The sequence below is a fragment of the Oenanthe melanoleuca genome, chromosome 4, assembly GCF_029582105.1.
Source record: "Oenanthe melanoleuca isolate GR-GAL-2019-014 chromosome 4, OMel1.0, whole genome shotgun sequence".
In the NCBI taxonomy this organism is placed as follows: Eukaryota; Metazoa; Chordata; class Aves; order Passeriformes; family Muscicapidae; genus Oenanthe; species Oenanthe melanoleuca.
In genome coordinates, this window is record NC_079337.1 from 64,623,763 (window position 1) to 64,645,435 (window position 21,673).

At 50.1% G+C, this 21,673-nt stretch overlaps 1 protein-coding gene across 1 annotated transcript; it reads left to right on the forward strand.

Annotated features, from left to right (window-relative positions):
• Nucleotides 1–470: 470 nt before the first annotated feature.
• Nucleotides 471–18,227, forward strand: RPIA (ribose 5-phosphate isomerase A). Its single transcript, XM_056489806.1, has 9 exons — nucleotides 471–677; nucleotides 6,236–6,296; nucleotides 8,331–8,386; nucleotides 12,116–12,175; nucleotides 13,012–13,076; nucleotides 13,410–13,478; nucleotides 13,973–14,114; nucleotides 14,576–14,675; nucleotides 17,037–18,227. Exons 1-9 carry the CDS (start codon nucleotides 495–497, stop codon nucleotides 17,132–17,134), a joined length of 834 nt encoding a protein of 277 aa, XP_056345781.1. The 5' UTR covers nucleotides 471–494; the 3' UTR covers nucleotides 17,135–18,227.
• The last annotated feature ends 3,446 nt before the right edge of the window (nucleotides 18,228–21,673 follow it).

Below are 21,673 nucleotides of genomic sequence, written 5' to 3' on the forward strand. Positions count from 1 at the left end.
AGGGGTAAGGACGAAGTGCTGGTTGGTACCATGTGCTCAGAGGACCGCTGGCATTTTTCACGTCCATGTTGCTACTTTCGAGGGAGATCGTGCTCCGAAATTTGAGTCAAAGTCCAGGAGAGGCCGTTCCTCAAAACCTGTGGAAGCTCGGCAACAGTTCCTCCCCGAGCCGAGCGCATTGCCTGGCCTCCTGCAAGGGCTCCCCCCGCCACCTTCCCTCCTTCCCCAGCACTTCTCAGTGGGACCCCCTGAACCCTTCCAGCCCCTGGAAACCCGGTCTCGGTACTTAGACACGTACGTACATCGATGCAACAAGTTGCTCCGGGGACTGTCGGGCATTGTGGGAGCTGTAGTTCGCCGCTCGCAGCACTACAAGTCCCAGCCTCCCGGCGGAGAGATAGGAGGAGGAGGAGGAGGCGGAGGAGGAGAGGAGCCGGCACGGCCCAGGCCTGCAGCCCGTGAGGAAGAGCCCCCCGGGGGCGGGCCGCGCCGGCATGCGGCTCCCCGGCCGGCTCGCCCTGCTCCGGAGCACGCCCCTGGCTGCCCGGCCGCCAGGGAGGGTCCGAACGGGGCGGGCGGCGGCGCGGCGCGGCTTCTCCCGCGGCCGGCTCGGCGGCACCATGGCAGAGGAGGCCAAGAAACGGGCCGCCTTCGCTGCCGTGGACAAGCACGTCCAGGTGAGGCAGCCCGGGCTGCTGCGGGGCGCGGGGGGCTCGGAGCCCCGAGCGCGGAGCGGCCGCGGGGAGCGCGGAGCCTCCGGGAGCGGACGGACCCGGAGTGCGCGGAGGAACTCAGGGCTGCAGGGATCTCCCAAAGCACAGAGGAACTCCGGGGTGCAGGGAGCTCCCAAAGCACAGAGAAACTCCGGGTTTCAGGGACTCCCCAAACACAGAGGAACTCCGGGCTTCAGGGACCTCCCAAAGCACAGAGGAACTCCGGGGTGCAGGCAGCTCCCAAAGCACAGAGAAACTCCGGGGTGCAGGGAGCTCCCAAAGCACAGAGGAACTGCGGGGTGCAGGGAGCTCCCAAAGCACAGAGAAACTCCGGGGTGCAGGGAGCTCCCAAAGCACAGAGGAACTCCGGGGTGCAGGGAGCTCCCAAAGCACAGAGGAACTCCGGGGTGCAGGGAGCTCCCAAAGCACAGAGAAACTCCGGGGTGCAGGGAGCTCCCAAAGCACAGAGGAACTCCGGGGTGCAGGGAGCTCCCAAAGCACAGAGGATCTCCGGGGTGCGGAACCGACCTCCCAAAGCACAGATGCTGGGGTGGGCATGGAGTGTGCACGGAACATCGAAGTGCACGGTGCGGCTCCGAGGTGACAGGACACCCCAGTACACGGAGCAGCTCTGGTCTGCCGGGACAGCCCAGTGCACGGAGCTTCCCGGCGCATGGAGCGGCTCGGGAGCACGGAGCCCCCAGCACACAGGGAGATCTCGGAGTGGAGGGACAGGCTGTGGCGTGCCGGGACACCCCAATGCACGAGGGGCCGCGGGGTGCGTGGAGTCGCCCGGTGCACGGACGGAGCTCGGGGTGCACGGAGCAGCTCCGGGGTGCAGAGACCCCCTAATGCAGGAGCGGCTGAATGGTGCACGGGCGGGTCCCGGGTGCGGGGAGCGGCTCCGGGCGCAGGGACGGGCTCTGGGGTGCCGGGGCTCTGAGTGCACCAAGTGGCCCTGAGTTACACTCCCGGGTGTCGGGTCTCCACAAAGCACGGGGCGGCCGCGGGGTGCGCGGATCTTTGCAGTGCACGGAGCGGCTCTGGCTGCCGGGACTCCCCAGTACGTGCAGTGGCAGTGAAGTGCACGGAGCTTCCCGATGCATGGGCAGGCTCCGGGATGCACGGATCCCCCAGCGCACAGAGTGGCTCTGGGGTGCCGGGGCTCCCCAAAACACGGAGCAGCCCCGGACTCTCCCGGAGCACGGAGGGACCGTGCGGTTCATGGAGCGGCTCCGGGTGCAGAGACTGGCTTTGGAATGCTGGGACCCCACAGTGCACAGAGGGGCACACAGTGTCTGCATGGATGGCCCCTGGGGTGCAGAGCAACTCTGGGTGCCGGGACCCCACAAGCATAGGGGTGCATGGACAGAGCCAGGGCTGGGTGAGGCAGCTGCAGCTGCAGGGACAGGCTATGGAGTGCTGGGACTCCCCAGTGCATAGAATGGCCATGGAATGCACTGAACTTCCAGGGCATGAATGGGCTTGGGGTGGCACGGAGTCCTGCAGTGCACAGGGCAGCCCCGAGGTCCGTGGATGCAGTGGGGGGCACTGGGAATACATCCCCACTCGGAGCATGAACAGTCCTGGTGCAAAGAGGGACCCTGGGGTGCACGGATGGGTCCTGCTGAGCCTCTTTCTCCTTCGCTTTGGACTCCACTCCCTTTAGCTGAGGTGAAGGGAGAAAACTGCTTTTCCTTCCCCAGTGCGTGCCTCCCTGGCAGCAGCTTCATGGCTGATCCAGCTCAGCACTGTGTATGCCGAATTTGGGGTAATGTCTCCCACCTGCAAACTTTCACTGTGCACCCTGGGCTGTGGTGGCAGTTCAGGCTAATGCCACGTCCTGCTCCTTTCTCCAAGTCCAGGATGCGCTGCTGCTGCACCCCATTTCTGAGCACTCAAGCAAGGAACAGCAGTCCCTGGCCAGGAGCTTCTGTCTTGTCCTCTGCAGGAAGGGAAATGCAGCCAGGGGCTTGAATCAGCCCCTTGAATGTCAGATAGGGCTGGAGCTGCCTGAAGTTTGGCACAGGCTGGTTTGGAAGATCAACGGTTACAGTCACACAGGGGTTTATCAGTTTCTGTGCCAGCGCTTTCGCAAGAGCAGTGGTGAAATGGGGGTGAGGAGTTGCTGCTAAGATATTAGCAGTTAGGGGAGAAAAAAAAATCCCTTTTCCTTCCTGCTCTCCCCTCGCTGGGTTCAGTTGCTGATGGCTTCCCTCCTGTCCCATGAAAGTTTGGCTTGTTCTGCAGCCCCCTGCCTTGGAGCAGTCTGTAGCTGCCTGAGAGCACAGCCACATGCTGTGTGAGACCCAGCCCCTGCCAGGCCAGCACCACCTAAAGTGATCAGTCTGTCAGATGGGCAAGTCTGGGGGCTCTAGCAATTGCAAAAAAATCCCCTTTCTTACCTGAGGAAAGCCCAAAATTGTGCATTGAGGAGTTCTGGGAGGAAGGTGTGGAGGGGTTGTCTCACAAGGTGTGGAGCCAAGACACTGCTGTTGCTGTGAGTTATCATAAATGGGGGCTCCTTTGATTTGGGGTAAAATTAGTGCTTTTGGACTTTTACAGTGAAATAGCTGGCCTTTGTGCTGTTTTATGGCCAGGCAAACTTAGGATAATGTTTCTGGCTGTGTCCCAGCTGAACGTTAAAGTCCAATGTCCAGCTTGTGATGCTGGTTAAGTAAACTAGGCAGTGTCTGGCCCCAGTGCTTGTGCAAGCTGGCTTCAAGGAATGGAGAAGGAGCTCAGTCACTGCCCAGGAGCTGGATGGTCTCAGCTGTCAGTTTGCACTGTCAGAGAGCAGCTGCTGTTTGTAATGGATATGTTTGTATTTGCTTATTAGAGCTCTCAGGAGGGAGCAACATTATCTCTGAAAGCAAAGCTACAGCTTCCCTTGCCCAGCAGGGATATGTGGGAGACACCAGGGTTTGATTCTGCTGGGCAAATCTCTCTTGGTTAACTGTGCCATAAATCTGTGCCACTGGGGGCTTGGGACTGGAGGCTCCTGCCTTGGCATCCACCTTCACACCCATCCCTGCCTTGCCAGGACAGCAGCTCCTTGTGTGGCAGATGTAAACCTGGGTGTGGGAGGGGGGATTAGGAGAGGAAAACTTGTTTCTGCTGGGGTTTTTTTCCCCTTTTTTTTAAATTAAAGCTAGATTGGTGTATTTACAGCACTTGTCCCCTGGCAGCTGCTGGAGCAGAGTTCCCCAGTTCTGGAGGGGACACTGGGATGACCAACCTCAGGGGCCGTGGACTGTGGGGCTGTGACAGCTTGGGGGAGCAGGGCTGGCACAGGGCTTGGGGCTTTAGAGCTGTAAGCTGCTTGGGGAGAGCTGGCTTTGCATTTACACAACACCTCTGAAGGCAGGTCTCTGCTGGAAATGAAAGTACAGGTACTGCCCTATGTCCTGCTGTCCAGAGAGCACTGAGCAAGCTCTGGGCTTTGCTCTGTATTTAGAGCTGGAGCTTTTTTTTCTCTGACCTTGGAATTGTAGGTTGGACTGGCCAGTGCCCGTGTGCTGCTGGTACTGCTCCATGTGTGTTGCTTTGTTGGCTTCTGTAATGCTGGGCAGTGTCTTTAGGCCCTTGGGTTGGCTGAGAAAATGCTGTGGTCATTGCCCACTTCACCCATCCGTGGGTCCTCAGCTGTGCTGTGGCTCAGTACCTTGGTTTTGTTTTGGTGGGCTTTTGGTAAACAACTTGAAATGTAAATTTTTTTGCATGAGGTGCTGCTCCTCAGTGTTCTGCTTCTCACCAATGTTTGTCCTGCCTCTGTTTTTAAAAGTGGGTGTTTTGTGGTTGGTTTTGCCCCTGGTCTGGCTGGGATTGGAGCTGAAGAGGGAGAGGTGGGAGTCATGGTAAGGCTGTGACAGCACCAGTTTAGACTGATTGAAGGTGCTGCTTCACCTCTAATCACTGATAAATGGATGGGCTGGGACCCTTGTGAGCTGTTCCTGCTTCCTTACAGTGGAGTCACCAATGCTGAGGCTTTCCCCATCCCTTTAGGGTACCCAGCTGCTCCGAGAAGCTGTCCCTACAGAAATGAGGGCAAAGAGAAGAAACTGCCTCTCCCCAGGTCAAAACAAGTCTTTTGGGAGCACTGGTACTGCCCATGTCTGCCAGCCTCTGCACAGCTTTGCTTGCCCCTTCCTTGGCTGGCCTTGCTTGGCTCTGCCTGCTGGGTGGGTGACACTGGGAGCCTCAGGAGCTGCTGTGTTTCTGCTGGTCACGTTGCAGGTGTGCAGCAGTGACCTGTTGCTCTGCCCAGCTTTTGCAGAGTCACAGTGGTTAGTGAGGGCTGGGATGGAAACTGAGCCTCTGGTTTTGGAGAACTTCTGTGTTCTTTAAGCTTTTAAGTTGCAGAAGCAAGAGAAATGACTAATCCTAGGGGAGTCTGACCTGTCTTGAACTCCACCTTTCCAGGTAAACTTTCGTGACAGCAAGATTTTAGCTGGTTGAAGTGCTGCAGGTGTGGCTTTTTCCACAGCTGCCAAACTCTGGATTTGCTGCACATGAGGCAAGAGCTCCAGATCTGTCTAATGTCCAAGAGAAAATGCACAACAGCTCTGTGCCTGCATCTCTGGTTGTCTTCACATCTTCCTCATCTGAAGTCTCTGTGGTGATACTGGGCCTCTTTAAGTCAATTTAAGCTTTGGATCCCATCCAAAGAAAACAAAGTACACTGAAAACGGGAAGTGCAGAAGGCTGCAGGTCACTTACAGGGAGTGGGAAACAGTTGATAATAAACAGGGACTGCCATGGCAGAGAGCATGTCTTGCAGAAGTAACAGAAGTGCACCCACCCACCCTCATCCTGCAGCACCTTTTAGGAGTGTATCTGTGTTATGGATCTCAGGGCAGTGATCCTTCTTAAATCAGGCAATACACAGAGAAAGGCCAGGATGGAGCTGTGGTTAAAATTTCATCCTCTTCACCACATGCTGCCAGGCTCACCCACTTTCCAAGTTTTGCTGGACTCTCCTATAGGCAGCTTTACATTCTGTTTTGGAAAACATTTTTTATTATTCACAGGAACAGCTGCTGTGCTTTCTGCTTTGGCTGCTGGTGCATCTGTGCTGTTTACTAATGATATGGTTGGCAGCAAACCCAGCCTTTTACTGTGTGGCTTCCTTGGGAGATTTTATCTTGAGGTTGTTTCCCCTTCTTCCTCTGTGGTATTGTGTGAAATTCACAGCTTTCCGACAGGAGAGCTTTCATGGAATGCCAGCAACCACCAGTGAGTGTGCATTGAGCACCCTGAGATGGGACTGTGCTGGTAATTAGCAAGCACATGTCCTTTAATGAGAGGGAGAGTTGATTAAAATCCCTTGGCCGCAGACCATGGCCGTGCCCTCGCTGGCACAGTGTGTTCCCTCCCTCGCCTGCAGAGTGCTGAGATGCTGCGTCCACGTGCATCCCTGGACAGGGCTCATCTTGCATGTGTTTACAATGCCAGTTGTACTGGGGAAGGTGGACAATCTGGAGCCTCCAGTAACAGCATTCCTGTCTCTCTTTGACTTGCAGAACAATCAAGTTCTTGGGATCGGGAGCGGATCTACGATTGTGCATGCGGTGCAGAGATTAGGTAGGATGCTGCCCTTCCTGCCCCTCCCACCACAAAAAATACACTTTCCATCTGCCCCAACTACTTGAAAAACGCTCTAAATCCCCTGTGTGCTGACTTAGAGCTGATACCTTTGGTCTGTTCACTGCTGCTGTGTCCTGCATGAAGCTGAAGGTTAAAACTGGGCACTGGGCTCCAAATTCACATTGCCTGGGAGTCCTGAGGAGGTAATGATTTGCCACCTGTTCTCCCCAAACAGCCAGGAAAAGCTTTCCACTGGCACCCACTACAAACTGGAGCTGAACTCCTTGGTCTGGTTCCAGCTTTGCCCAGCTCTGCCCAGTGCTGACTTGCTGTGTGGCTCGGGGCCATGCAGCTGCTCTGCTTCCTTTAACTCGTTTGCCTGTGGCTCATTTTGCTCCCCACATCCACACAATTCACACTGAGGGCCCTGCTGAGGTGTAATGAAAATGAGGAATGTGAAATCCTGCTTCATTTATTTTATTTATGTACCCTGCAGCCAGGTTTACCTGTTTGCTCCAGGTGCAGGGGTTTGCTCAGGGCGTGATTCAGAAAATTTCAGCAAAATATTCAAGTGAGGGAAATGCCGTTTTGTAAATTGAGTGTGAAGGTAATTATTGTCACAGCTCATTACAGAGGGTGCAGGGGTTTAAAGTTCCTTTGCAGAGCACTCTCAGCCCTAGATCTCCTTGTGGAGGGGCTGAACTTTGGATGTCCTTGGATGCAGAGCAGAGCAGCTGTGGGGGCCATGGTGGGCTGTTGAGTGCAGGATCAGCCCTGTTGTTCTTGGGGGTCTTGCTTGGATACAGAGGGGAAACCATAGAATCATTGAGGTTGGAAAACACTTCCAAGATCCTCAAATCCAGCACAGCACCACTGTGTTCACCACCAAACCATACTCCCAAGTGTTGGATCCACACTCCAGGTGTGAAGATTCCACAACTCCATGGGCAGCACAGTTCAGTGTGTCCCACCTGGGTGGCTCTGCCTGTCGGGAGTCCCCTGGTGACCTCCAGCTCCCTTGGGCAGGGCTGTCCTGCAGGCCAGAGCAGAGTTCTGAGCACAGCCCAGCCCTTCACTGTGCAGGGACACAGCCCCTCCCCACCCCTTTCCCCACTCTGTGTGTGTGATGCACTTCATTGTCTGGGAGCTGCTGTTCAGCCTTCTGGGCTTGGCTCAGAACTGCAACCACTCCCTCCTTGAGCACAGAATCAGTCTCTAAATAAATGGCTATTGTATTTGAAGAGGAGTGGCTGTTCCAGGCTGCAAATTCTGGCTTTTCATGTCTCTTGATTGCTTTAGAACTGGGATGTGGCTTGTAACAACATCCAGCCTCAAGTATTGCATGTTCAGTCCTTCCAGCAGCAGCATTACCTTACAGCATGTAGCCTGTGTGCTTGCTCTGGTGCATGAGCTCTTGCTGACTCTTGGGCTGTTGGCTTGTGCCTGGGTATTGTAATTACTAAAATAATATTTTGTCCATAATGATATCTTAGTAATAGATTTTAGTCATTTGAGGTTAGCCTGGGGAGGAAATATTTCCTTCCATTTAATGGAATACTGTACTTTATTAGTTCTTTCCCTGCTATATATTTAAATGTTCTATAATAAATTAATGTGATGTCCCCAGGGCAACAAGCCAGCAAACCTTTCAGACAGCTGCTGGAGCTCTGTGTTTACATGGAGAGCAGCAAAAACCTGTCTAATGGAGTGAGAGAGGGGATGGGGCCGATTTCTCAGGTGAGGATTTGCTGATGGGGCTCCTCTGCTGCTGGAGACATAAAGGTTAATGGCTCATGGTGCCTTGGGCTGGGCCAGAGTGGGTGTTTCAACATTTCTGATTGTTGAAACTGAGCCTCAGCCTATGGAGGGGGGCACCTGTTTGTGTTTTGAGGTGACTGAGTTATTTGCAAGCCAAGCAAGTAATTGCAGTGAATCAGAGGGGCTGCTCTGAACTGAGGTTTCTTAAAGTGAAAGTTGCTGGTTTTTGCCTTGTGCAATGAACAAACCAAGGCTTCTGCTTTTTTCCTGCAGCTGAGCGAGTTAAGGAGGAGAACCTGACAATTGTCTGCATCCCTACGTCCTTCCAGGTGAGTGCTTTCCTCCTTTGCTTCCTGCAGTGTAAATGCTCCTGCAGGGCATCTCCCCTGGGCTGGGGGAGGCCACCTTGCCTCTCTCTGGTTCACAGTGGTGTGAATGAACCAAAAGTGGAAGCAGTCGTGGTGCAGCCTACAGAAAGACTTTAGAAAGAAGGTGCTGTGTTACCCTGACCTGAGCTCAGGGCTGGGAGCTGTGCTTGGAGCCAGTGTGGTAAGGCTCATTCTGTCAGGGTTGGTGTGTGGCTTCCTCTGGATCCCATCTGCAGGAAAATGCTCTTAGTGGTGAACCAGACTTGTAGTGCAAAGCTCACTGAAGACACTTTGTCTCCTTTGAGTCTGTATCAGCCCTGACAGCTGTAAAGAATAATAGCAAGCTCTTGTGTTTTCAGCAGGAACTTCAAATGCATCAGCTGGATTTGATAAGAAATTGCAGAAGAGAAATTGGCTTAACCTCTTGTTTGCTGTGCAGCCTTTGAAGGAATTGGTTTATACCAAGCCAGATGTTGAGAGGGCTGGAGGGAGAGGGAGAACCTGGCTAGGTGGTGGAATACAGATCTGCTGGGGAAGCTTGTGAGCATCTCCCATGCCTTTGGCAGCTGGGTTTGGTCTCTTTGCCTGTGTCTCCCTTTTGGGCAGGCAGAGGTGACATGGTGGGGACCACATGAGGGGTCTTCAAGGCTGGGTGGCAATACCCCAGTCAAGGAATTGGGCATGTGTCCTTCTCATGGTCCTGCTGTGGGCCTGGGGACTGCCCTGCTGTCACAGTCTTGTCACTGTGAGGGCAGTCAGACAGTGTGTCCTGTGAGGTTTTCAGCGACTGGGTGGGTTCAGTGAACTGGGAGCTGACCCTGCTTTGACCTGGAGGTTGGATACAGACCAATCTGAATTATCCTAAAATCTCAGGAAAACCTAACATCCTCTTACCCTGCAGTTGTTTAGGTGTGGGGGTGACAGAGTTCTCTCTTCCCAGCTGTTGCAAACAAGTGAGGTATAATGCAAGGTGCTGCAAAGGCCAGAAAGTGAAAAAAAAACAAACAAACCTGTATCAGTACTGCTGTTGCTTATGTAGACTGTGTGAAAGTCTTTGATCTGTCTCAAATGACTCCTACCCTGAAATGCCATGTCCCCTTTGAATCTAGGAGAAGTGCTCTGAGTTGTCATTAGTTTTTACAGAATATATTGATGAAGCTCTTGTAGTGAGCATGGGCTGGAGCCTGTCCTGCATTGAAATGTTGTTATAGTTCATCTAACACCACAGAGTTTCTTACCAGTAAAACAAAACAAGTTTCTGTTAAAGGGAAGAGAGTTTGTACACCTGCTGGAGCCAAAATTCCCACCATGAGGCTGCCTTGTGTCCCTTGCAGTCCCTTAGACCTCAGCCAGTTCAGAGAGGAGCATTCCCAGGTCAGCAAAACAGCATTTTATTTTCACCATGTACAGGTGTAGATGGCTGCCTGAGGTCACTGGCAAGGAAGAGTTGGTTTCAGTGAGCTTTTCTATCCTCCCTTCCCTGTTGTCAGGTCATTAATGCACCAGCATCAGTAGAGCTAGAGCAGGGTAAGTACCTGTGCCCTGGGTTTGCCTTGTCTCTTCTCACTGGGATGTGTGAGAGCACAGGGACTGCTCCTGTCAGTGCTCTGCAGTTACTCCACTCTGCCCTCAGTTATGGGAGCTCTGCTTCTGATTCCACTGCTCCCATTGCCTGGCAAGCAGAGCCTGGAGACAGCCAAGCCACCTTGCTGCCACACTGCTGATTCTGAGCCTGTTCAGGGTCTGGCCTGCATGTGCAGCACAGTGTTTTTCAATGCTTCCAATTCCCCAGATCCCTGAAGTCTCCTTTTGTGGGCACTTTGTGATGAATGCCAACCCACTGATTTTTATTCCTTTCATTTTGTGACTCCTTAGGAACCCACAGCCCATGGGTGTTAAAACTGCATGCTATGAAGTGCCATGATCAACTATTCAAATCATATCTCATTGCCAGGAGTGCCACCTGCTAATTCTAATGTTTCTGGGATGCCAGTACCTGTGACTGATGCACTTTGCTAGTGTTAGTGGGTAGAATTCAGGGGAATCAGCTGATCCAGGCTATTGCACTGGGGTTTCTTGGTCTAGCTGCAGCATGGTAGCAAGTTTGGACTTGAGCAGAGTCTGTGCAAGGAGGGCATTTCACTCAAATGATGATTTGTAACATACAAAATTCAACCAGTTGGAAATTCTGCAGATGACACCAAGTTGGGTGGGAGTGTTGATGTGCTGGAGGGCTCTGCAGGGATCTGAACAGGCTGGAGGGATGGATGGGTGGATGGGTGGATGGATGGATGAACCAAGGCCAGGTGCTGGTCTGCACTTTGGCCACAACAGCCTCCTGCAGAACTCCAGGCTGTGAGCAGAGTGGGTGGGAAGTGGCTCAGCAGAAAAGGCCCTGGGGGTGCTGGTGGCAGTGAGTGAACAGGATCCAAGATGTGCCCAGGTGGCCAAGCAGGGGCACCTGGCCTGGGTCAGCACTGGTGTGGCAGCAGGACCAGGACAGGGATTGTCCCTCTGTGCTGGGCACTGCTGAGGCCACACCTCAAATCCTGTGTTGAGTTTGTGTCTCGTGACAAAAAGGCACTGAGGGGCTGGAACGTGGCCAGAGAAGGGAGTGGAACTGGGGAAGGGTCTGGAGCACAGGTGAGATGAGGAGCAGCTGAGGGGGCTGGGGGCTCAGCCTGCAGAAAAGGAATCTCATGGGGGCTCTTGTCACTCTCCACAACTCCCAGACAGGAGGGGCAGCCACATCAGGGTTGGTCTCTTCTCCCAAGTAACAAATGCCAGGACAAGAGGAAATGGCCCCAAGTTGTGCCAGGAGAGGTTTAGATTGGATATGAGGGAAAAGTCCTTCCCTGGGAAGGAGGTCAAGCACTTAACAGGCTGCCCAGGGCAGTGGTGGAGTCACCATCCCTGGAGGGATGTAAAAGCCATGTACATGTGGCACTTGGGGACATGGTTTATTGGTGGCCTGGGCAGTGCTGGGTTAAGGGCTGGACTGGATGTCAGTACTGGCAGAGCAATGCTGTGATTCCCTGTTTAAGCTGAGGGACTGAGCCAAGGGCAGCTCTGAGTGCTGTTGTGCTGCCACTAGAGGGAAACAGCCTCTGCAGGAAGTGTAGATCAGAGCCACCAAGCAGCTGTTTCAGCAGCTTCCCACACTTTGCCCACGAGTTGTGCATTTGTTGTTTATTTTTTAGCTTATGTCCAATATGAAAAATATTTTCTCTTGTTAGTTCCACATTGCTGTGGTGTAAATATTTTATTTTCTTGGTCTCATTTTTTTAGCCAAAGGAGATAAGGAGGGCTGGATGGATGTGAGGAAGAATGATGTCCAAGCTGAAACAAGATAGGATTTAAAAGTTCCATATCTGCTTTAGTGCTTAGATACAAGTGATCCCCACCAAGCTAGTGAGGCCTCCTGCTATTTAGTATGGAGTCCTGTTGCACCACTGAGCATTTTAGTTCAAATCAGCAGCAGGATTTTCTTTTGATTAAACTTCTCTGGTCTGGAAACATAATTTTCTCCTTGCTGTGCGTTCCTGCTGCAGCCTTTCCATGAGCTCAGAGTGGAGCAGTGGAGCTCTCCCAGGGAGGCTCCATCCTTGCTGCAGCCAGGGAATGGCACCAAGAGTCTGTTTCCCTTTCCTGCCACTGGTGAATGATGTTTGTTGTCTTCTTGGTGCACAGGCTCGTCAGCTGATCCTGCAGAATGGCTTAACACTGAGTGACTTGGACAGAAATCCAGAGGTAAGTGGGACCATGAAGGTGAGACCTCACCTGGCTTCCTCTCACCTGGTCCTTCAGAAAGCATCCAGGCTCCTTAGTCCTCACCTGAGGTGGAGTTTGGGCAGCCACCTGCAGAACATGAGTGAGAACTCAGGTTGGGACAACAGGAATTGGCCTCAAGTTGTGCCACAGGAGGTTCAGATTGGATATTAGGAAAAATTTCTTCACTGAAAGGTTGGTTAAGCACTGGAACAGGCTGTCCAGGACAGTGGTGCAATCAGCATCCATGGAAGTGTTCAAAAAACATGTAGATTTGATGCTTAGGGACATGGTTTAGTGGGGACCTGGCAGGGTTTGTTGAATGGTTGGACTCAATGCTCTTAGAGTCTTTCCTAACCTTAATGTTTGCATGATTTTAACAGTTTAGTTTATTTTTCCCCCAGGTTCTATTTTAGTTCTTGTCCCTTTGGATGGCAGGAAGGTTGCTGGGTTGTGTTGCCTTCCAAGAGGAGGCTTGAGACAGGGATATTGCTGAACTGTCAAAGACTTTTCCTGGGAAAACCTTACACACTGGTCCTTAACACCAGAGGCTAAAGAGATGTGCCCTGCAGGCCAGCTCTTGGCTTGGGTTTCTTTTCCTCTCACATGCCTGGGGTTGTTAGAGGGCTTGGGTGGTCTCAGGGTATCCATGGGTGGCCCATCAGACACTTGGCTGTGGTCAGGCTGGCACCAGGGTGGGCCCAGCTCTGGTGACATTGGTGACATTTGGGATGCTCCACCCCTGGAGCTGCAGCAGGAGCAGGGCCTGGATGCTGCACAGGAGGGGTTTCCACATCAATTCTCTCCTCTTCCCACAGCTTGATGTTGCCATTGATGGAGCAGATGAGGTGGACTGTAACCTCAACCTTATCAAAGGTGGCGGGTGAGCCTTGCTGTCCATCTGTCTGTCTGTCTGTCCCAGTGCTGGTGGAGGGCTCTGAGCATCCCTGTGTGCCTGAGGGTGTCTCTGGTGGGGCTGGAGAGGATCCTGTGCAGGGCTGTGCGTGCACCCACAGTGGGAGATGGCTCCTGGCCAAGGCTGCCAGGGACAAGGGGCACAAAGTGAGGGGTGGGGAAAGGAGGATGAACTGTGGGGCAAAGCCACACCAAAACCAGCAAGAATGTATTGGAGGGGACTGGGCTTCAAGGCCATTAGGCACAGTGAGAAGCAGTCTGATGTTTTCTGGTTGTTTTTGTTTTTTTTTCCCCCTTGCAGTGGCTGCTTGACACAGGAGAAGATAGTTGCAGGATTTGCAAAGTGCTTCATTGTTATTGCTGATTACAGGTGAAGATATTACTGTTCATAATACCTTTCTCCTCCATGGGAGGTTTCAGATGGTGCTGTGTTAGGCCATTATTATCATTCCAATGGTTACAGGAGAGCAGGAATGGGTGGAAATGAGCCTGGCTCCCAGTATTTCAGCAATTCAATTTATCTTTTTTTCTTAATTTTCAACTCAGCAGGCCTGCTAGGGAGTCAGCAGAGCTTGTGGGGAAGTGGCAGTTCTGTTGTCTGAGCTCAGTGATTGTCAGCATGGGATAAATTTTCCAGCCACGAGGCTGTGGAAAAAACAACTCCTGTTCTGCTTGTCCAAAATATTTCAAAACAGGGTAGAGCATCGTGCATGAACCTGGCTCTTGCTGCACCAGGGCACACATGGCCGACCCTGTGTCCCCCTGAGCCTTGTGCCTGAGGGGTTTGCAAAGGGCCTGGGGTGATGTTAATGGTGTCAGCAGTGTAATGTCCAACACTAATCCCACCTCAAACTGTGCCCTCAGGAAAAAATCTGACAGGCTTGGGGAGCAGTGGAAGAAGGGAGTTCCAATTGAGGTCATCCCCATGGCTTATGTCCCTGTCACCAGAGCCCTGACCAGAAAATTCGGCGGAGTGGTGGAGCTGCGGATGGCTGTCAACAAAGCAGTGAGTGTCCTGTCACCCTGCTCGCCCTGGGGAACCACCTCAGCATGGGCAAGGGAGGAGCAGAGGTCTGGCCCTTCATCTAGTGAAATCTGGGCTTTCAGTCCCACAGGTGACATCTTGTGTAATTGCTCCTCATTATACTTTGGTGACTGAAGTGTGTGTTTAGGTGTTGAGGCTGCTCGTGTAAAGGCTCTGTGGCTGTGACTCCTAAAGCAGCATCCCAGAGCAGGGAGCAGAGGGATTGCAGCCTGGGCCTGGCCTGCTGCTCTGGGGGTGCTGGGGGATGCAGGGCAGTCTGAGCTGCCAGACAGGGTCTCAAGTTGGGGTGATGGTTTCACTGACAGGTTTATTGTGGGGACAGCCCCAGTTTGCTCGAATGATGACTTGAAACCACTGCAGTGGGGACAGCTGGTCCCAGTGTGACAGAGGGCTCATGCCATGACAACTGGGTTTGCTTCCAGGGCCCTGTGGTGACAGACAATGGGAACTTCATCCTGGACTGGAAATTTGACAAGATTCATGAGTGGCGTGAAGTGAACAGCGCTATAAAAATGATACCAGGTGATGTCTGTGATTTTTTTTAAAAACCACAAAAGCTGGCTGAGGCTTGGTGTGTGATAAGTAACCTGGACTGTGGCAGCTCTCTCCTGGATATGAGGAAATGTGTGTATGTATTTGCTGCCCTCCTGTAGGTCCCTGCATTTGTTTCTACTCAAGAGAGCAGTCAGCTCAATTAGTACAATTGTGCCCATGTGGCTTTGCCATGAAAACCTGGAGTGATGCTGGTTGGTGCTGACACTGTCTCCCATTAGGCACAACAGTCCTGTCCTCTTCCTTACTCTCCTGGTGCCCATTTAGAGAGGGACTTTTAGTGGAAACACCAGTGCCCTCTGGAGGAGGGTTGCACTGTGCTATGCTGTTTTCCAGGAGCTGCTTACAGCTCTGCATCCCATTCCCATTGGGAAGCCCTCCCTGCTGGCCTTGCTGTGAGGATTGTGTACCCAAGCTCTTGCTGGGCTCGAGCACCAGTGGCTGAGTGCTCTGTTTGCAAACAAAACAGCCTCTTTGCAAGGACTTCTGCCTTGCATGAGACCTGCTGCCCGGGCAGGAGCTGCCTCTGGACCATCCAGGTCTGCCCAGGGGCACTGGCACTCTGAACCTCAGGGAAGCAGCATCTGGATGTTTTTCTGGTTATCCTGGCAAAGCCTGTCCCTGAAGTCCTGCCTTCACTGACTGCTCATGTGTTGCCAGAACATGCAGGAACACGTTGGGATCTGTTGCACAAATGCCAGCATCCCCACAGAGCAGCCATACATTGTCCTGGCTCCAGAACTAAACAGCACACCAGGCAGAGGCTGTGGGTGTAGGCTGGGTGAAGAGTGGCCAGTAACTTCTAATTGTTTCTGGTCAGTGGTTTTGCTTCCCTCAGTAGTGCTTGTCACAGAATTGTTGGGTTGGAAGGGATCTCTGGTGATCACTGCTGGTCTGGGCTGCCCCTGCTGCAGTGCTTCACCATATCCTGATCCCATTGCTGCCCATGGCTGTGCAAATCTGTATCATTAGAGCTGTGTCTGTGCAAGAGGCACACAGAGCCTGGTTGCTGTGCACAGCAGGAACTTCTTCCCTGCATTTCTTCTTGGTTGAGAAAGGAGTAGTAAATAATGGGACCTGTTCCATCCTGTGGGTGTGGTCTCAGCACTGTTTTCTGCTCAGAAATGGACCTGCTAAGGGAAGAAGAGCTTCTTCCCTACCCAGAGGTGGATGAGCCTAAACATGTGGCTGTTAAAGCCTAAATGCAGTGCTGGTAGAAGTGTTTTGGCCACCTTATGCTTGTGGTAGCCCTTATCCCCATTTCTATCCACCTTCCTGGCCTCTGGCTGTGTCTCAGTGATCATTGTGAAGTTAGGAGCACCCCATAATTAAATGCAATCAAAAGTACAATTGCAAATGGGCTACAAATTGCAGAGTAGCACTGGACCTGCCAAGTCTTAATGTGAACAAGTGTTAGCCAGGTGATCTTTTACAGGATAGTCTCTCAGGTGAGTTTAAAGGCAAAGGGGTGATCCCCAGTCCTGTGGATGTGTGTAGCTTCCTCTTGCTCCCACGGGTCATCAGATGGCAGAAAATGCTTTTCTTGTGACTGTGTTGCTGCAGCAGTGGTGGCTGGGGCAGTGTGAATGTCAGGGAAGCTTTGGGAGTTGTTTCTCAGCCTCTGGAGAGTGTTTGCTGGGAGTGGCCACATGGAAAAGACTTCCCAGAAGCTCCCTGTGTGGCTGATAGAAGTTGGACACTTCTCCAAACCTCTGATGGAGGCACTGGTGCTTTTTAACAAGCAAAACCACAGGCAGGGCAGAGGACACGAGTGACACAACAGCCAGAGCTGCACTCACTTTGCCACTGTGCCTGGAGTGGTCACACCCCAGGAGCAATGACCTGACGTGTGGCCAGAGCAATTTCTCTACAGCCCTTCTGCTGTCAGATTGCACTCTGAGGAGGCAAGGAGGAGGGGGAGGTCTTTGCATAGGATTAAGAGGATTTATTACTCTGGGGAATTTGGGGGCAAAAGACAAAAACACAAGGGAGGTATGGGGGAGGTTCAGGGGGAGGGTGCAGATCATCAGCAAATTGGAGATATTCTGGGGAGAGGTAAAGGCAATGTTCACAAAAGTATCATCCAGTGAGGGAGGTGTGGGGGTCACATGGACTGCTGAGACATGGAGTTTTTAGGGCATTTCCAAAGGGGAGTTCCATGCATGGGGTTGGCACAAAATAGGATTGACAGCTAATTCAGGGTAGATTGACAAGGTGGGTGGGAGGGTACAATTTGGACTAAGCCATTAACTTGGGCAGAACATGCCATTAACCAGACTCTCAGTGCAAGACACGAGCACGGGTGGTGACCAGCGACCTCTCGTCCCGCAGGCGTGGTGGAGACGGGGCTGTTCATCGACATGGCCGAGGTGGTGTATTTTGGGATGGAGGACGGCTCTGTCAGCGTCAGGGAGAAGCAGCCCTGCTGACAGGGACACGCCCAGCTGCTGGGACAGTGCCAACCACGACGTTTTGCCTTAAGGAGCAGCGGCTGTCGCAGGAGACCCGCGGGAAAGCCCAGCAGAATCTGCTGACGTGATACTGAATGTCTTTTTTAAGAAAAAAAAAAAAAACCAACAAATGAACAAACAAATAAGAAAATAGATTCTATTTATATATATATATATTTTTACTTTACAGGAATGTTGTCTTTTTTTAATGAGTCGTTTCAATGAATTGCTTTAACATTTTTATTTTCTTTTCTAAGAAATACTTACCAAAAACATTGCTCCCTGGTTTTGTGTTTGAAGGTTGTATTTTTTTTTTTTTTCAAAGAGAACTTGAACCCTTCTGGTTGCTCATAGTGCTTAATGATGGAGGTCAGAAATACAATCTTAATGCATCATTCCTAACTATCCTGGCTGGGAGGGTGACATTTAACAGGAGCACATCCAGTTGGGACCTGCTGATGCCTTATTTGGAACCTTTTTGGTTCAGTATTTTATGCCTTTTATTTTTCTATACCACTGTTTTTTAATAGGTAAGGATGTCTGGTTGTCCTCTGTGCACATGACAATTCTCTGAGCCAAGGGTGGTCTCTACATCCCTCTCTCTGGGACACTAATAAGGGCCTTTCCTTGGCTTCTGTATGGAGGAGACATTCATCCTTTGAGCCAAACTCTGCTCTCATTTAAATTCAGTACCTCTGATTAAGGTCTGTCCTGTAGCTGGAGATGTTTGGGACTTTGTCCTTGTAGACCAAGAGCAGAACTGGGTGCTTGATGAAGTTTACAGGAGCATATTTTAGCAGCTTAGGGCAGTATGAAATAGTGTTCAGTGGCAAATGATTTGGTTTGGAATGAAGGTTGATGATCACCCCTCACAGCTGGTTGACTTGTGGAGGGATAAAGCAGAACGCACAGGAAAACAGAGTCTTCCTGCCTGAATTTTCTATGTGTAGCAGGAGAGAGACACTCATTCAATCTCATTTTTGGTGTATAGGTGCTTTGCATGGTTCTGATGTCAAAATGCAAGCCCTCTCTTTGTGTTTTAGACACTGAAATAAAGAGCTGTTATACCAGACTTGGTGATGATTTTGTTCTCAAAGTAATTTATTTGTGGATAATGGGGCAGATCATGATCAGACCAACTTCTGCTAACTTTCCCCTTGCAAGAATCCCTCACCCTGGCCAAATCCACCCTTCTGCATTTGATTTCTTTTTGCTTAAGGTAAATGAATTATTTAAAATGAACCAAATTACCTGGTCAACACTTCTTATCTGCAGTACTTTCCTCAACAGACACTCTTCAATTTGCACATCTAAAACCTGTGAATCTAAATCCAGCTCTTGTACTGAGCAAACTGCCAGCAGCTTGCTGGAAACACTGGGGTTTCTTTTCCCACAAGCCTGGTGCTGCAGAAGCCATTTGCAAAGCCCTAGCTGTGGCTAGGGGCTGTTTTCAGATGCTCTTGGGCTCCTAATGTAATCCTGGATAAACAGAGCAATCGAGCACAGCTTTGTGCCCAAGTGCCTTCTCACTCAGCAGTGCTGCTGGAAATGAGATTAGCAGGAGTGAATGCTGCTGTTGACTCTCCTCTGTCTGAAATCAAACAGCTCCTTCTCAAAAAGCCAATAAACCCATTACTGCACCATTACTTTCTGGCCCTGGACCAGCTGTGATCTCATTCAGCTCTGTGCTCAGAGGGGCTCCTTAGCCTGAAGATGGGCAGGTCTGATTCCTGAGCTGGGGGAGATCCTGTGGGGGCTTTTGCACAGATTGCCCTGCTCAGGTGGGGCTTTGGGTCTTGGGCTGTGGGTTATGGGCATGGTGTACACTGTACCACACAGCTGGAATTAAAATGTCTGTGTGGGCTTAAAATCTCTAGAGAAAATTTAGTGTCTGAATCCTTGTGCAAGCTCCCCCAGCTCACATTTACAGAGTCAGTAGATGGGGTTTGACTTAAGGAATGGTCATGTCCTTTCCCTTGGAGGCTGCCAGGCTCTCTCATCTGTCATGACCATCCTCATCTTCATCTGCCAGCACGTTCAGGTGTGGTGCAGGGAGTCCATCCCCTCCTGGGGTGGCTTTGTGCCCAGGCTCTGCCCTGTCACAGCACAGCCTGCTTACACTGATTGCTCAGCTGCCTTGCCACAAGCATGGTTGAACAGAGGCAGCAGAGGTATTTCCACTCCCTGGTCCTTGCTTTTCTAGGCTGTCACCATTATTACAGATGTTTTTGGAGAGGTAACAGTTTATAGATGAGCATGCTGTGGTAGATCTCCAGCTGAGGGCAGGCACTGCAGCTCCCTGTCACTTCCTTGGGTAGAAGCAATGCAGCTGCTCCTGAACCTGAGTTTGTTGAATTTGATTTTACCACCTTGGCTGGTTTCACTGTGGCATTTGCTCTGTGCTTTGATTTTTCAAGGTGCTTTTCAATAGAGCCTTCAGAAGCCTTTAGAAATGGGTTGCCACTTCTGTCCCACCCTGCTCCCTTGAACCCTGGGAAGAAAAGCAGGGATATATTTTTAGAAGAGGGCATTGGGAAAAAAATGCTTTCAAAAGCAGGTGGAAGGAGGTGTCTGTTTTCACCCAAGGCAGGCTGGTTGTGGCTATTTGGGGTGCATTCCTGCAGTGGGTTCTGTTGCCTGATGTGATCCAGCCCTGCCCCCTGTTGCCTTTTGGGCTGTGTGTGGTGGGTAATGCACAGAGATTTACCATTAGCACTGAATTATGGATTAACTCGGCCCTGGAGGAAACAAACGTTTCAAGAAAGAGCAACAGCAGCACTAAAATTAATGAGCAACAGAGGTAATGAAATACTAGTCCCATTCAGGAGAAAAAAAAAAAGAATATAAGTATAGTAAGAGAGTGCATCATATTCAAGTTAATTAACCTGTGGTTAATAGGTTAAATAATTGAGATAAATTAATTAAACTAACTAGAAAGAAATTATGTGTTTTGTTAAAACAACTCACCTTGTTCCATATTATATAGAAAGTATTACTATTTGTCAAGTTATTATAGTCAGGGTTTATGATCTGACATAATTACTGATCTGAGAAATGTGACATAAAAAGATGTGAAAATAATTAAGCAGCCAACATAGAGGATGTGTGCTCTGGGTATTAAACCAAACAATTACAGCTAAAGTGATGAGGAGAAAATCAGCATAGCATAACCAGTGATAAAAATGAGCTGTGAGGAATATTAGTAAGCTGTAATATGTATTAATACCTTTCAAACATAAAGTCAGATCCATTTTTTAACTGTGTGGATGTAGCAAAAAATTGTGTAATGACACTGTGGTCCAGCTGCACCAGGAAAGGAGGAGGAAAAGGAAAGATGTCCTCATTTTCAAAGTGATTTTTCAAACTTATCAAGCCATTTGAATCCTCAAAAATGTCTTTGCAGTTTTATTTCACTCAGTACATAAGCAGAAAGGTGATGCATTTCAGATTAAAAATGAACTTAAAGATCTAAAACTACTAGATTTTTATACTGAAAACTTGTCAAGTTTATTCATTTCCCCTTCCAGTAACTTTAATGGCAGTTTTATCATCCCTGTAACTCCATAACCTTGGCAGCAGGGACCAGGAGTTTTTTTTCAGAGCATGAGACTTTTCTGTGTGTATTTTTACACCTACCAACACAAACACTTCTTACAGTTCCATAATGACACTTCTAGCCTTGTGAAAATCATGTCAGACTATCAACATTAAATGTAGTGAGCAAAACAGTAAAGGATCAGTCACTTGGTTTGACTACAGGAAATTATATAAACCATTTTTTTACTGAAAACTTTGTGTCTGAGTGAAAGATAAAACTATCAATCATGTTGGAAAGCAAAATGCTTTTGATGATTTATGTTGTATCTGGAAGTCAGTAACAGAAAGATGAAATTCAGCAGAAGAAAAAAAGTGACTATTAAGTCAAATACCTCAGATCTGTAAACCTCCCAACACTTCAATATCCAAATTCACTTGGGGATGTTGAGTTAGAAATATTAACACTAAATTCAAGTTCATCTCATGTCATATTGTTAAAAATACGTGCACATGAATTTGATCATGCAAAAAACAAACAAAAAAAAGCCCACAGAAGCTGAAGTACCTGCTAACTGGAATGGTCTTTTTTAATGTGCACCAAACTCTAAATTCCCTTGTGGTGGCCTTCCAGTGCAGGATTAATTAAAGAAAATACTACATCAAGTATCTTTTCTACTTATAAATGTCTACACAGGTTTGTGTAATCTCCTAGTGAAGCTATTACTAGAATGCCTTATAGATCAAAATCTCTAATTAAACATTAATTCCCTTAAAACATTTTCAAAGCCTTAATTTCAGTAACTTGCTAGTTTTATTTGCCTGCCACAGCACGCTGTCTTCTTGTAATCAGTATTTAATAACCTGTACAGTTTAATCCCAACGTAATGTATTTGGCAATGACAAATAAAATTGAAAAATCCTGCTGTAAATCTAGATGGTACACTGGGATGCTCTTCTTACTAACTTAATTTATTGCTGGAA

Excerpts from the sequence above, each read along its gene's own strand:
- RPIA (XM_056489806.1), top strand. The coding sequence starts at position 495 with ATGCGGCTCCCCGGCCGGCTCGCCCTGCTCCGGAGCACGCCCCTGGCT. Across the intron at positions 678-6,235 it reads CCGTGGACAAGCACGTCCAG|AACAATCAAGTTCTTGGGAT; the intron begins GTGAGGCAGCCC and ends TTTGACTTGCAG. Across the intron at positions 13,479-13,972 it reads ATTGTTATTGCTGATTACAG|GAAAAAATCTGACAGGCTTG; the intron begins GTGAAGATATTA and ends CTGTGCCCTCAG.